Source organism: Euphorbia lathyris, chromosome 6 (assembly GCF_963576675.1).
Source record: "Euphorbia lathyris chromosome 6, ddEupLath1.1, whole genome shotgun sequence".
Taxonomy (NCBI): domain Eukaryota; kingdom Viridiplantae; phylum Streptophyta; class Magnoliopsida; order Malpighiales; family Euphorbiaceae; genus Euphorbia; species Euphorbia lathyris.
This window is the reverse complement of record NC_088915.1, coordinates 29,811,794-29,828,296: the sequence shown is the minus strand read 5'-3', so window position 1 is coordinate 29,828,296 and position 16,503 is coordinate 29,811,794. Positions and strand designations below refer to the sequence as shown.

Here is a 16,503-nt window from a genome sequence, read left to right as displayed (position 1 = left end):
ACTTTGGGTAATTTCCTTTGTACTATTGAAAGCCCACTAAGAAAAGGCCTGCTCATGGGCCTTGCCCCATCATTTTGTGGCAATGAATTCAGTTGGCTTTCAAACTGTTTCGGGCCAAGCCCAAACTTGTGTACCAAATTTACATTAATTTTGAATTATATCAAACAAATAAATTCATTACTTTTAATTTATTTTAAGAATTAAACTTTATACATTAGAGGTCTGAAATATATTATTTAGAGTTTAGAATTTGTGAATTGGAGTTTAGACGTTTTAAATTAGGGTGTAAAATCATACTTTATTTGTTATATATGGAAAATAATAACATATTCAGAATTAAATTTGATAATCTGATTTAGTTATAATTTTGTAGTAAATCATAATATTCACGTAGGAAGCCCTATCTTTTACAACCTAATTGGAGAGATATTCAATCTTTACAATCTCTATTAAGAAACTTACACCTTTAAGTTTCATGCGTGCTTAAAACCTATATTTTTAATAAGATCTAGTGAGAACCAAAGATCAACATACACATGTGATGTTTTACTAATTCCCATGATTGAAAATTGAAACACTTTCCCTTTTATTACACTGGGAGGAGATTATGATACTTCAGCAAATTATGATATCTTTAATCTCTTTTTTCATCAATTAGTTGCCCACCTTGATGTGAGCCGTTGCACTTGTATCTATAGACTGCCTTTTTTTTTATGGAGCTGAGTTGTCACCTTCTCATTTTTTACTGATAAAAATATAATATAACATATATTATTATATTTATCTTTAAAAATATTATTTTATTCTTATTGTGTCTATGAGTTCTACCTAATTTAGATTAATTCTTAAATTATTTCCTCAATTCTCTCTGGTTCCCTTCATATTTGAAAATAATAATAATATCAAATTAACAAACTATATAATAACAAAGTAGTAAAAAGATACTTAAATTATATATAGATAATAATGTAATAAAATTTAATTTAGATAACAATTTTGTGTCATTAATTTAGCTATTAAATTATAAAAAAAATTAATATTTATATGTTCAAGATGAATCCATACACCCCACACACTCTTCCTTTGTACTATTGAAAGGCCACTAAGAAAAAGCCTGATGGGCCTTTTCCCGTCATTATGAGGCAATGAATTCAGTTGGGTTTAGAACTGTTACGGGCCAAGCCCAATAGCATATTATCAAATTTAACTCTCATTATGTCTATTAAAATACTTTATTTTCTTTTTCTTTCTTTCTTTTTGACAAAAAAAAATCTCCCATTATTAAAAATACACCAACTGAATATAGCTGAATTGGTACATTTAACATAACAAAGCAAAAATATTCTGCATTTATATAAATGGACAACAATATTCACAAAAAATATATAATAAAAAAATCCACATACAAAATAACAAAAAAAAAAAAAGGGAAGGACAAAAGAAGCAATTGGCACTAAAAAAAATATTAACCAGTCTAGTGAACTATTTAAAAATAATAAAAAAATTATATGAAAAGTATGAAAAACTCTCCAAACCTTATTTCAGAAAACAAAAATCATTATCATGATTACATATATATGGTAGTTAACATTAAAATCATATAAATATTTATGTTAATATATTAAAATCAATGAGAACTTAAATAAAAATTTAATGAGTTTAAAAAATAAAAGAATAATAATAATAGCATTGATGAGAAATGCAGTTGGTATATATAACTTGATATGTAATGTAAGCCCCTCCACACCATGTGATCATAATTGCAAATTAAAAGTCAAAATAGTGTTAGAGAGAATAAGAAATTAAGTAAAGTTAGAAATTGAAATTCAAATGCTTCAAAATTAAGTGTGGAAATATATGGCTTGCAAAACCCTTAAATATATATATTCAGAATAGAAAAATGAGTAACTTTTAATGCAAATCACCCTAAAACCTGCCTTACAATTGCATGGGATGGGATGGCTTTTTTAGTCAAATTTCAAATAATCTCAACCTTTCTATTTAAATCTGCATAGCAGTTGACTTTTAGCCTTCCATTGACTTCTTGATCAGTAAAAGCGGTAGTTTTAGGTAACAATCAATTTCTCAAAAAGAAAAAAAAAAACAATTACTTACTTTTAGTACACTCCTTGTAAAATACAAAGGAATGATTCTGAATTTGGACAATTTATAGGATCAAAATACATACAGATAAATACCAGCATTCAATTCATTTTGGCTTGTTGGAAATTCATTCAATACTTATCTTTAAGTTCTTGAGTTGATAGAGTTTATATTTACCAGAGTAGTCACCCGACTAACTTAGAAATTAGTCAATTAGGATCGACAGTTGAAAATAGAGATTCTAGATTCGTGGATACAACGTATTAGTCTCGTCATCTTGATCTTTTAAAGTGTTATGCTAGCTAGTCTTATTGTTTTTGTTACTTTTTTATGGATAAATTACACTCATAGCTGCTGAAATCTACCAATTTTCATGGTATGACCATTGAAATTCAAAATGTGACATACAAGTCACCAAACTTTACACTTCGTTACACTTGTGACCACTAAACTTCAATCAACGTCTCAAAATAGCTGTTAACGACCTCAAAATAAAATAATTTCAAGAATTAATGATATTTTATGCAACTTTAATTCTTGAAAATTTTCATTTTTAAGTCATTTAGATATTGTTTGGTTAAGAGAGAAAACTGCAAAAATTGTAATTCTAAAAAATAAAAAAAGTGATTTCATGTTAAATGTCGTTATGAACAACTTTAATTCATGAATAATTTCATTTTGAGGTTGTTAGTTAAAGTTTAGTTGCCACAGGTGTAACAAAGTGTAAAGTTTAATGGTTTTTATGGTACATTTTGAAGTTCAGTGGTCATACCTTGAAAATTGGTAAAGTTCAGTGGTTGTGGATGTAATTTACCCATTTTTTATTGGCATGTGGATCCTCGCACAATGTATATCAATCTTGAGTTACTACTTAAGTTATTGGAGTCATCTGAAGGAGGGAAGGGGACACACATTTCACATGGATATAAAGGGAAACTAGTTAGCTCATAAATGTATGTACAAATATGATGATGTATGAATGTATGGAACTATTTGATGCTTTTGGAATCAGGTGCGGCGAATAATGACACATTTCCACACTCTAGGTCACGAAAAAACCATTGTCAATGATATGGAAATGATATTCACATCATCGACAGATAAATAGTGGCCAAAGAGAAGTGAAAAAGAGGGTGATGGGTTGGAAATATCACCAATGTAAAGCTGAAAACATTTTGATAGTAGAAGTATCAAAAAATCATAGATCCTACACTAACCAGGCCCAAGTGGCCTCAAACATGAATGCATGAAAGTCTCTGCATATGAGCAATAAACCCTAAATGTCAAAGTTTTAGCCATCGCCTTGAAAGACAGTGTTGTGCAGTAGAGAGGCCTTTGATGTACATCATTTCCCTCTAAGGGGAGAATGTTGTACGTCACTCATGGATAAGGACAGAAGCTCTAAATCTTATGAGGCACATTTTTACATGATGAAAAATAGTTCAAGATGTTTTCAGTGGTGGAAGAATCACCAAAAAACCTTAGGAGAACGCTCCTTCATGGGGGTAAATTAAATCTTAGGGACTTCTCGATGTTTTCCTATGAGGCTTGGACCGCCAGCAATGGGAATTCTAAGCCTTTGATGGTAGCATATATGTTCTATAAACTCTTCTCAACTTAATTTCTCTAGTTTCATCCACTCCTTAATGTCAGAAACATCAGAGTCGGAATAACTAGAGTCATAGAGATTGGAGAGGGATGAAGCAAAAGTCTGAATATGTACTTCCCTGGATATAGAAGAAGGACGGATGGAGCTTGATGTTAGTTTATTGGGTCCATCTATTGTCAACTTTTTTATTGCAACTTCGGGCTTTAGAGAGGAAGGTACTGAAATCACGGGATGATCTTCTGAAGCTTGTTCTAATCCACGAAATGGAAGGTTTTTGGTAAAAAGACCACCTGGAATTGTTTGGCCTTCATACAAAGTTGGATCATCTTGGACAAGGGCATCTAGAAGAGATGAATTATTTTTGGGACCAAAAAGAGTTTCAACTTCAAGTTTGGTTTGCACTGGAGGAAAGATTTTGGTCTAAGCAATTTCTACTTTGGGGGCTAATAAGGAACCTTCAGGCTGATTAGCTGAAGGGTCCATGCTCGATCTTTCAACAAGTGAAGATGTGACAATGACTTTTTGAGGTACTAGAGTCTCCTTCATCTCTGACAATTGTTTAATTCGAACTATGACTTAGGAACGAAGAGACATATTATCAAGGTTATCTGCATCCAACAAAATAAAAAAAAATAAAATAAAGAAGGGATAAAGTAAGATCACCTTCTTTTCTTTCAAATGTTTTTAAGCCTCTATAAACAATTTTTCCCTTTTTGGTTACAAAGGCTGAAGGGGTGTTAGTGCGCATCATGCTAAGCATTTCATGATAGGACCATTGTTGGATGTGTGATTGTAAGAGCGTAAGTCCTTCTTTCTCCTAGGAGGTTAGAGTGCTAACAGGTTTCCAAGATTCAGGGCTACAAGGCGCTTCGTTCCATTTGGTTTCAAAAGGAAATCCTTGAAAGTATGGGCCTTCAGCATTGGAAGCATTCAGTTTTACCCAAAACCACTTCGGTTTGAAATTCTTCACACTCTGTATTTTCTTATCTAGGAAGGCTCGGCTTGTGAGTTAATTGACCAGTAAACTATGTCTTCGGTCACTTTCTTGTTGGGATGCCAATAAAACTGAAACAAAGGTACAGTCATGTTAACACTTAGATTCGAACATACCTTTTGAAATGAAAGCAATTCTAACTAGGCGTTTAGAGTAATTTAGTAGGGGCTCAAGTTGAATTTATTTAGGGCCACAACACTCCTCGAGGTAGTAGAAAACGCATATCCCATTGGAGACATCGTGTGAAAATTCTAAAAGTGTCTGGAGGAGATTAGAAGCCCTTTCATTCTCAGTAGGAAGGCTAATATATAATTGTTCTAGCCATAAATAGAGAGGTATAGTCTCTGCCAGAGTATTTTTGGATAAGTAAAGGCTGAGAAAACACATTTAAGTTCACATGTTTAGCTCTAGCATGAACTTTTTTAAGGTTTTGAGCAGTCGTAGAGGTGGAAGTTTTTTTGGATTTGGAAGAAGTAGCTTTTTGTGGTTTGTGAGCCATGATTTGAAATAAAAATAAAATCTTCTAAATACTTTCACAAGTTAACAAGAAATGCATAAAAGTAGAAAAAGGGAGCAAAAGAACTTATAGAAATTGCAAGGAAGAAGATGAGGCAAAAGGTGCGAGCAAAAATCTTTGCCTTTATAATTTATAAAGGTAAGTTGGATGGATCTCAAAAGGCGACAGACTTCATGATTATTACATATTCTTTAGGTCTTCTCGAGAAATGATGGGTAGGTAATAAGTGCACCTACCGAAATGATAGAAGCTAGATAGTTCTTATGAAAATGATACGCCATAGAAAGGAGAAAGTGGGTTTCCAAAAATAATGGGCACATCCTTTCGAAAAGTGATTAAAAACAAAGCCTTAAAGACCTTCGACACAAGCTAATGGGACATCAGATATCGTATTAAATAAAGACCTGGAGACATGGACCAATGTGGAGCTTTAGACATAAAGTGTAACCATGCGTCAATACACGTGGACCAATCATAAGGCCGGATTCTAAATATACGCTTCTAATTCCTAAGTTACGTCATGATTACGGTAATGGAAGACAAATACAAAAGCGCACGAAATATAAACCAATCAATTGTCAACACGTGGAAAACTACTCAATAGTAGGTAATTTTTTTTTATCTACAAACAGTCATTCCTAAAGGAGCACAAGGTACGTAATTACATCTATCTCGTCATTCTTAAACATATTGATTTTAGCACGTCGTACACTGACCTTCTCTTATACAGTTTGTTCATTCTATTGAGGTGATTCTAGTTCAGTCTGATCAACATATTATGTAAATTGACCGACATTAGGTAGGTTTTATACATTTCTTTAAAACAATTAATATATATATTTGTAGGTTATTTATTTCGCTATATCATAAAAACTATACTTGTAAAGGAGAAACCATTCAATTAATCAAGTTTGAATTTTATAGCAAGTAAAGCAAGAAACTTAAGTCTCAAATATTGTAGTAATGACTTTTATATTTATATTTTCCTTTAAATAAAATGAATATTAAAAGTGAGAAAGAAGAATTGTCTTTTAGCATAGGTGGATGGAGGCGTGAGAAACGCACTCACTTTCACATTCAAAGAAAATGTAAAAAACAAGTGTATTGCTTAAGTGCGTTTCCACCTTCTTCTTCTTCTTCTCCTCCACTTTCCTTTTCATTTTCAAATACCATAACTTCATCTTCTTCCCAATTCCAGTTATGGCTTTCACCAATTCCAAATCCAAAAAATCCCATTTCTCCTCTCATTTCAATCTCTGCACTACTCTTTTCTTCATTGTTCTTTTCACTCTTCCTGCCCTTTTCCTCCTCCATACTTCCCATTCTTCCATTTGCACCTCTCTTTCTTCCACCCTTTCCAATTCCTGGTCTGGCGATCTCCGCCTTGCTGAATTCTCCTGGAACCGTCTTTCCTTCCTCCAAAATCAACCTGTCAAGCTCAAAATCGCTGTCTTTTCCCGAAAATGGCCTATTGGAACTACTCCTGGTGGAATGGAACGCCATGCTTTTACTTTACATACTGCTCTAGCTAAGCGAGGACATCAAGTTCATGTCTTTACTTCTCCTGTATATGAATCCCTCAATTTGAATTCTAATTCGAATCCCCAAATTCATTTCCACGAAGGCGAGGCGGGAAGATGGAGATACAACAAAGCTTGGGAGCAATATCTGGAGGAAAACCAACGTCAACCATTTGATGTTGTTCATTCAGAAAGTGTAGCTCTTCCCCATTGGATTTCTCGTGATGTTAAAAACCTTGCAGTTTCCTGGCATGGAATTGCCCTGGAAAGCTTGCAATCTGATATTTTCCAGGATTTGACTAGAAAACCTGATGAACCAATTTCACCTTCTGTCAACAAAACCTTGTATGGTGTTCTCCCAAAAGTGCTCAATGAGATCAGATTCTTCCACAACTATGCGCATCATGTTGCTATAAGTGATAGCTGCGGGGAAATGCTAAGAGACATTTATCAAATTCCAACCAAAAGGGTTCATGTTATTCTCAATGGTGTAGATGAAGATGATTTTAGACAAGATGGGAAATTAGGGTTAGAGTTTAGGTCAAAAATTGGAATTCCAGCAAATGCAAGTTTAGTCCTTGGCGTAGCTGGGAGGTTAGTGAAAGACAAAGGACATCCTTTGTTGCATGAAGCATTTTCTAAACTCAAAAGAAAGTACCCAAATGTGTACTTAATAGTGGCAGGATCAGGGCCTTGGCAAGAAAGGTACAAGGATTTAGGGGCACAAGTTTTGGTTCTTGGGTCAATGAATCCATCAGAATTAAGGGCATTTTATAATAGCATTGATGTGTTTGTGAACCCAACACTAAGACCACAAGGGCTTGATCTGACTCTAATGGAGGCAATGATGAGTGGAAAAGCAATAATGGCATCAAGATTTCCAAGCATAAAGGGAAGTGTTGTGGTTAAGGAAGAGTTTGGTTATATGTTTTCTCCAAATGTGGAATCATTGTTTGAGAGTTTGGAAAAGGCAGTAATGGATGGATCAAAGAGATTAGGAGAAAGAGGAAAAGCTTGCAGAGAATATGCTGTTTCCATGTTTACTGCTCACAAGATGGCATTAGCTTATGAGAGATTATTCCTTTGCATTAAGAACCAAACTTTTTGCATCTATCCTTAATTCTTTTTTCCCCTTTTGTTTTTATATATTGTTGGTTCCAAGTGTATCAAGATTTTTATACATCCCTCAATAGAAAGATTGGAAGGAGAAATTATAAATTAGTACATTCCCTTATATTAATTGTCAATGAAAATGCATAATATAATTAATTGAAAGAATTAGCATACAACTTGAGAGACTATCTCACAACCTTACTCTTTCAATGTTTGATAAATCCGAAATAAGCCTCCAATTTAATTTTGCACCCCTTTTTTAGAGTAAGAGGAAAACTTTATTGGATATTAGCATATGAATGAGATTTCCTAAAAAGGTGATAATTTTTAGAAACCAAAATTCTCGATTTCTCACCTTCCTTCTCCCAAAAGAAAATCAATCTCTCACTTTCCTCCCTCCATTTCCATCTTCGGCATCTCGAATCATTTTCATATCCAGCCATTCTCGAATAGTCTTCATCTGGGTAAGCCTTGAATTAGTTTTTTTGAATATCAGTGCAGATGTTAAGTTCATGAAATTGACATTTTGATTTTTAGAGCTCGTATAGGTAAGAAAATACTTGACTTAATTGTATATTTTAGTTATAATCTTTCTCCATGTTGTTGGGACATTATCTATTGCATGTTTTTTTTATCTTGAGAAATTATCTATTGCATGTTGGCTCTTTGATTTGCAATTAGATAATTAAGGTAAGGATCATATTATCTAAATATAAGACAATTAATTGTTATAATTGGGTCTTGTTAGTTTCACTTCTTAATCTGAAATTGGTGGCTAGTATCTAAGTCGTATGATGAGTTGTAGATATTCTGCAAACTAAGTTTGTTTTAACCGTTGCTTATGAGGTAAATTTTAAACTTAATACTATATAGTACTAATAATTCTCTCTGCAAAACCAAAATAAGAGCAGCCTTAAACTGTCGCCTCCTTCCTCTCATCTTCCTTTTGTCTAGTCAAATTCTCATACATACTTTAAACTTCTCTTCTTTATAGATCTACTTTGAGGTGGAAGGAAGTAATAGGTTATCTTCTTCCTACTCCCATCGGATTAAGTTTTGTGTGTTTTTTAGTCGGTGTTTTTATATTTTTTTTTTTGATCTCTTTATCTGTCTGAATTGTATCTGCTCTCTATTATTCTTTTATTTATACATTCTCTGAATTTACACTACGCTGATAACCCCTGTAGATACCCATTTTTGTCCGGTCAAGTTTTTAAGTTTTTAATAAATTTTACTCAAAATTTGAACATTTCGTAAATTATTCAGAATATACGGTATTATCTCGGAAATAATTTGTTAAGGAGAAAATTGTGATATTAAAGCTAATTTGTCGTGTTTTGATATAAACCGATAAAAATACGAAATTATATTCAAAATATGACTTATAATAGAATTAATATATAATTTTATCCTATTATGAATTTTATTCGAGATATGTTCATCGTATTTTGAATAAAATTGAATTGCTTGAATTTGAGTTACGATTTATTAATTAAAGTTCAAGTGTCAACCAATCGAATTAATATTTGAATTTTTAATAATTTGTCGTAAATTATATTTGTGAACACTTATAATCTAAATTGTGAATTATAATGTAATATCGTATATTAAAGTTAAGAAAATCAACTTTAATTGAGATTTATATTATAATTAAACGTTTAGAATATAATTGATTTCTAAATAATGAATTATGATAAATAAATTCAAAAATTGAAATATAAATAAATTAACGATAATTGAACGTTTAAAAATGGAATTTTATTAATAATAATAATATTTACAAATGTTACATAATTGTATTTCAGGAAAAATAAAAAAATGTTGGCAGCGCTGATGGATCGCAATCCCTCTCTAAAGGCAACTGAATCTGACTTCTGGTCGAGGCATTCGGGGCACCGAAAATCATCTGATGCATCCAAAGTTACATCTGAGGCGACCGAATTACATTTGAGGCGACCGAATTACATCCGAGGTGACCAAATTACATCCGAGGCGATCGAATTACGTCTGAGGTAACCAAATTTAGCCGAGGCTATTGAATTTAACCGCGTTAAATTAAAATTCAACCGAAGCGGCAAAGGTCATCCGAGACAAAAAAAATCAATAGGCGTTCAAAAGTTGAAGGACCAAATCACCAGTTTTAAGAAGAAGCATCACAAAGGAGAAAAGCCAACCAAGGATTTCGAATTCAGCCCATTCAGCCCAAAGAGGGGCTGTAGGAAGCTTAAGAAGCTTCTGTACAGTAAAAACTGAGCTAAATATCCATTACACTCCTCAAATGGTAGAGGGTGTAATATAAAAATTACCCAAAACAAACAGCCTTTAAACTCCATCCTTATAGTATAAATAGGAGAGACGTCCCACATATAATGGGGGGGAGTTTGAAAGAGAAAGAGAGAGTTCGAAAAGGGATGGAAAAAAATATCTGTAATCTCATAATGTAAAGGGGAGAGCAAAAACAATGTAAAGGGGAGAGGGGTTTGGAGAAAGAAACGGTCTTTTCTTTTTGTTACTGCATATAGTAATCTTTGTTACTGTATCCAGTGATTTAAGAAGAAGAGAGCTTAAGAAGCTCTAAGTTGTAACAGGAACACAAAGACATAAATCAAGTAGTAAAACCACCACTTTTACATATATTTCAATAATGTATATACCTGCTTTAAAGCTTATTCTTTTTGTTCATTTTTGCTCACTTCTTATTTCACCAAGTATCTTGCTCACATGAAGTTAATCAGTAAATAATAAAGAGAAAACTGGTTTTCACCGAAAGGAAAATGTCAAGTTCATCTTTTTCTAAGGCAAAATGCCTTCCTAAAATCTAAGAAAGAAATGGTTGCAGTTTTTTGCCTAAGAAGAAAAGAATCAACATTTCACTGGTAAAAAGCTCATTTTTAGAAGAAAAACAGTCACTTTCATCATGGCCTTTTTTTTGTTATTTCATCTCTAAGGATCTAAAGGAAATAAATTTATGCTTCAAAAGGTAGGATAGAACGTATAAGTAAGTTCATTTGGGCAGAGAAATCATATGTATAAAAAAGGGCAGAGTCTTTCCGTATAAAAAAGGCAGAGTCTTTAAAAAAGACAATCAAAAACCAACATAGCAAGCATTTATCTCAATCCAACAACATTGAACAGGAATGGGACAGATAAGGCTAGAATAGCAAACATTCATCTCACGTTTGAGTTCCAGAAACTCAAGGAATCAAAAAAACCCAGTACAGCAAGCATTCAACCCAAAAACACCGAATGTGGTTCTAAGAGTTCCCAGAACTCGTGATGAACCCAAAAAAATAGCAAAGTCTGAGAAGAGGGGTGGAGAGAGAATACCACAAATCACCAAGCTTACCTTGCATGTCGAAGTTAGGGGTAGATCGGACCTCCTTAGGTCCCCGGGGATCCTCATCAGAGTTAGAAAGGGGGCGGTCGCCACCGTCGTCGGAACCCGTCCGACAGAGCCTCCTAAAGGCTCGAATTACATCTGAGGCATCCAAAGTTACATCCGAGGCGACCGAATTACATCCAAGGCGACCAAATAACTTCTGAGACAACCTAATTACATATGAGGCGACCGAATTACATCCAAGGTAGCCAAATTTAGCCGAAGCTATTGAATTTAACCGTATTAAATTAAAATTCAACCGAAGTGACAAAGGTCGTCCGAGACGAAAAATTCAATATGCGTTCAAAAGTTCAAGGGCCAAATCAGCAGTTTTAAGGAGAAGCATCACAAAGGAGAAAAGTCAGCTAAGGATTTCGAATTCAGCCCATTCAGCCCAAAGAGGGGCTATAAAAAGCTTAAGAAGCTTTTGTACATTAAAAAGTGAGCTAAATATACATTACACTGCTCAAAGGGTAAAGGGTGTAATATAAAAATTACCCAAAATAAACAGCCTTTAAACCCCATCCTTATAGTATAAATAGGAGAGACGTCCTACATGTAATGGGAGGAAGTTCGAAAGAGAAAGAGAGAGTTCGAAAAGGGAGGAAAAAATATCTGTAATCTCACAATGTAAAGGGGAGAGCAAAAATAATGTAAAGGGAACAGGGGTTTAGAGAAAGAAAAGATCTCTTCTTTTTGTTACTGCATATAATAATCTTTGTTACTGTATCCAGTGGTTTAAGAAGAAGAGAGCTTAAGAAGCTCTAAGTTGTAACAAGAACACAGAGACATAAATCAAGGTAGTAAAACCACCAACTTTACATATATTTCAATAATGTATATACATGCTTTAAAGCTTATTCTTTTTGTTCATTTTTGCTCACTTCTCATTTTACCAAGTATCTTGCTCACATGAAGTTAATTAGTAAATAATAAATAGAAAATTGGTTTTCACCGAAAGGAAAATGTCAAGTTCATCTTTTTCTAAGGCAAAATGCCTTCCTAAAATCTGACAAAGAAATGGTTGCAGTTTTTTGCTTAAGAAGAAAAGAATCAACATTTCACTAGTAAAAAGCTCATTTTTAGAAGAAAAACAGTCACTTTCATTATGGCCTTTTTTTGTTATTTCATCTCTAAGGATCCAAAGGAAACAAATTTATGCTTCAAAAGGTAGGATAGAACGTATAAGTAAGTTCATTTGGGCAAAGAAATCATATGTATAAAAAAAAGGGTGGAGTCTTTTCCTATAAAAAAAGGCAGAGTCTTTAAAAAAGACAATAAAAAACCAACATAGCAAGCATTCATCTCAATCCAACAACATAGAATAGGAATGGGACAGATAGGGGTAGAATAGTAAACATTCATATCACGTTAACCAAAAAAAAACCTTGTACATCAAGCATTCAACCCAAAAACACCAAATGTGGTTCTAAGAGTTCCCATAACTCAACATGAACCCAGAAAAATAGCAAAGTTTGAGAAGAGGGGGTACAGAGAGATAAGACCATAAATCACCAAGCTTACCTTGTGTGTCGAAGTTAGGGGTAGGTCGGACCTCCTCATGTCCTCGAAGATCCTCATCGGAGGTAGAAAAGAGGCGGTCGCCACCGTCATCGGAACCCGTCCGATAGAGTCTCCTAAAGGGTCGAAATAGGACAGGAAGCCTTTGGTCTTGGTTAAGAGAGCCTAGAAAAGGGGGCGAAGGAGAATGAGAGCGGCGAGTGAGGCGTCCGAACTTCACGATGCCGATGAGAGAGGATCGACCATTGGAGATGAGGGGGCTGATTTGCAGTGAGAGAAAGGAAATAGAAAAAGTGGGGGTGCATATGAAATGGGTCCCAAAGATAAAGATATAATGGGTTAAATACCCATTTAACTCCCCTAATCTTCACTAATTTGATCTAAACCTCTGCTAATCCAAAGTTACCTCGATTTAGCCCCCATTATTTTAATTGTTTCAATAAAATCCCTCCATATTTTAATTAGACTCTTAATGGTTTTAAGTAAGTTCAATCAAGTCTCTATTAATTACATATTACTCTATTGTTTATTAATTTGTGAATTCAAGCCCCATTTCCTCCTATCTCTATTTTACTTTTATGTATATGTTTATTTTCTTTAGTTACAAATTATTAGTTTATTGTTACATGTTATTAATATTATTGTGATGTATGCATGCAACATACCAATTAGTTTGTACACATATAAAAAATTAATTAACCTATTACATTCAATTAGACAAGCCATGTAATTTTAATTCAAAATTAGCTAAAATATTAACGATGTTATTTTATATTGATATTTGTAATTATTGATTTAGTGAATGTGTATAATTTTAATTAGTACATTATTGTTTCAGATTATTTTTATAAATATGCTCATCCATGTATATAGAATTATATTCATATTAAAATTCATTTTTTGACATACACGTTATGTACGCTAACTAAATCGGGTTGTAATATAAAAAAATCAATAACATGTATGTAATATGCATAATCCAATATAAAAAATAATCAATTCGAGATGTTATCTCGAACCTATGAAGTCAATCAAATTAATCCAAATTGAAAAAATGATCATTTGAATTTAATTACACATTCACAATATTTTTTTAGCGTATATGTAAATACGTAAAATCAATTTTTTAATACAACAAATATAATTACGTGTATTTATACACGTAGTTCCAAACCAAAATAAATCAATTCGAGATGTTATCTCGAACCAATAAAATTAACTAAACTAATTTGAATCGATATGAAAATGTCATTCAAATTTAATAATACATTTAAAATATTCTCTATTAAAATTCATATTTCACTTATGGTATATGTGATATACTATGGTAAAATTAGATTTTAATTCGATAAATACGATTACGTGTATGTTATATACGTAATCTCAAATTAAAACAAACCTAAACTCAATAACCCTAAAACCCACGAGTACCTAGTTTATATCGACAAAACAAATAGCAAACATGTAATATCACGATAGTACGGGTACGTCAGATGGGGTAGGGTGAGATCACATCTCTTCCGTACACGTAACCAGAAAAACGAACCCTAAATCTCTTCGAAAACCATCCTTATCAAAACTAAACCATACAGAGCCAATCCAAAAAGAATGGGGCGACCAATCACGGCTGCACACACTTATTTTCAAGTGATGATTGGTGGTGACTTGAAACCTTAAAACACGAAAAAGCGGATCGAGCCGGCCACGCTCCCCGACCTGAAAACCGAAAGCCAGGGTACAACCTAGGTCTCGTTGCCGTCCGATACGGGGCTTGCAACAAATAGCCCTCTCACATTTGAGTTCCAAAAACTCAAGGAACCAAAAAAAAACCAGTACATCAAGGATTCAACCCAAAAAGACCGAATGTGGTTCTAAGAGTTCCCAGAACTCGTCATGAACCCAGAAAAATAGTGTTGAAACACCTTTCCACATGATTTTGATTTGACAAAATTATTTAAGTAATTGATAAAAAAAATATTCTAACACATTAAATTTAAATGCTTTGATTTATTCACAACTAATGTGTTTGTTCAATGTTGAGTTTATTGATTTATAAGACATTAAGATAAAAAGTCTAAAGGCCCATAAGTGGAAGTCAAGCCCAAGTCAACAGATCAAGACCTCACGGCCCAAGAAGCTAAAACGTAGTCATATCAAGTAAAACGACGACTCAGCATGAAGAAGGATCGAGAAGCCTTCTAACAAAAGCTTCAAGAGGAAGCTGCTGAGTTGAGCGACAATGCAGTCAGGTCAGCGGCAGAACAGAACCAACTTCTAGAAAACGGCAGGAAGCTGTCTGGAAGACTTTGCCGTAAATGTCAAAACATTCTGTTCATCTGACGAAAAGCTGCTGAGCACTGCCGTAGACAGAAGATGCAAGAATCTCATTGGCCAACGACACTGAGCACGTCCTGAGTGACAACGACATGGAGCCGTTTGCCTCCAACTGTTATTTCGAAATTCGAAATTACCGGTGCTTGAAGTGTCACTATATAAAGGCCTCTCAATTGCTTCATTCGATGCAGATCTTCAATTAGTCGAAACGCTGTCCAAATTCATACTTGAAGTTCTGTGAGAAAAGCAAAGCAAAATCTTACACCAATTTCCAATCATTGTATAAAAGTGTAGAGTGATTTCAATCATCTAAAGTGTCTTAGCAATTGTTGTTTAGGACAAACACTTTATCATTTCTAGAAGAATAGAAAGGAGAGGTTGAGTACTCGGTTATAGTACTCAGCGGTAGTTATAGGAGTGAGTAGAGGTATAGAGGAAGGTACTCTTGTATACTCAGCTTCTATTGTAAAAGGTTTCGTGCTCTACCTTTAAAGAGCTCAGTAGAGAATTCAAAAAGCTCGGAACGCGTTCTGGGGACTAGACGTAGGCGGAGAGGCCGAACCAGGATATGTCTGCTGAGTAACATATTTCTAAGCCTTAAACTCCTTTATATATTGCTTGCTATAAAACTGACTAAGTAACGAACTCACGCTGAGTTGATTGCACTAAAAAGCTGAGTTCAGGAATAGACTCTAAGTGTTAATTCCTGACTCAAGGAAAGAAACAGACTTAGTCACAAGTTGACTAAGCTTGTGTCTCAAAACTACTTAGTGCCGCTGTGTAAACCTTTTCTTAAGAAAAGAAGTCAGCCTTAACGGACAAAATTTTAAATAGTTCCTATCCCCCCCCCCCCTTTGGAACTAACCTTATCACGTTATAAGGGACCAACAAGTGATATCAGAGCTTAAAAGCTCACTGAGCAAGATATAACTATCTTGAGTTGATCCCCACAATGGCTGAGAACAGCACTCGTTTCCTCCCAGGAAATCAGACAACTCAGATTCTTCCTGAGGGACTGTCCATTACTCGGCCTCCTTTGTTCTTCGGGTCTAACTATACCTTTTGGAAGAACAGAATGAAAAATTTCATTCAGGCAACAAATATGAGTGCATGGCTTTCTATAGTCCAAGGCCCATTTGTTCCTGTTGAAACTATTGACGGCCAAACGGTTGTTAAAGCTGAGACTAAGTGGACAGAGGATGATCTCAAGAAGCTACAAAATCATGCTTCGGCTATAAACATGTTTCACTATGCGTTAGATGCTGCAGAGTACAATAAGATTTCAGGTTGTGAGTCAGCGCAGGAGATCTGGAAGAAACTGGAGGTCACCTACGAAGGAACCAACAAAGTTAAAGAGTCCAAGGTGAACCAGCACATGAGGTTGTACAAGCTTTTTGAAATGAATGATGATGA

At 34.1% G+C, this 16,503-nt stretch overlaps 1 protein-coding gene across 1 annotated transcript; it reads left to right on the top strand.

Moving 5' to 3' along the window:
• The first annotated feature begins 6,355 nt into the window (after positions 1-6,355).
• On the top strand, positions 6,356-7,969 carry LOC136232930 (uncharacterized). Its single transcript, XM_066022413.1, has one exon. The coding sequence runs from the start codon at positions 6,424-6,426 to the stop codon at positions 7,861-7,863; it is 1,440 nt and encodes a 479-aa protein (XP_065878485.1). The 5' UTR covers positions 6,356-6,423; the 3' UTR covers positions 7,864-7,969.
• Positions 7,970-16,503: the final 8,534 nt, after the last annotated feature.

Coding starts and splice junctions, on each gene's coding strand:
- LOC136232930 (XM_066022413.1), top strand. CDS start 6,424: ATGGCTTTCACCAATTCCAAATCCAAAAAATCCCATTTCTCCTCTCAT.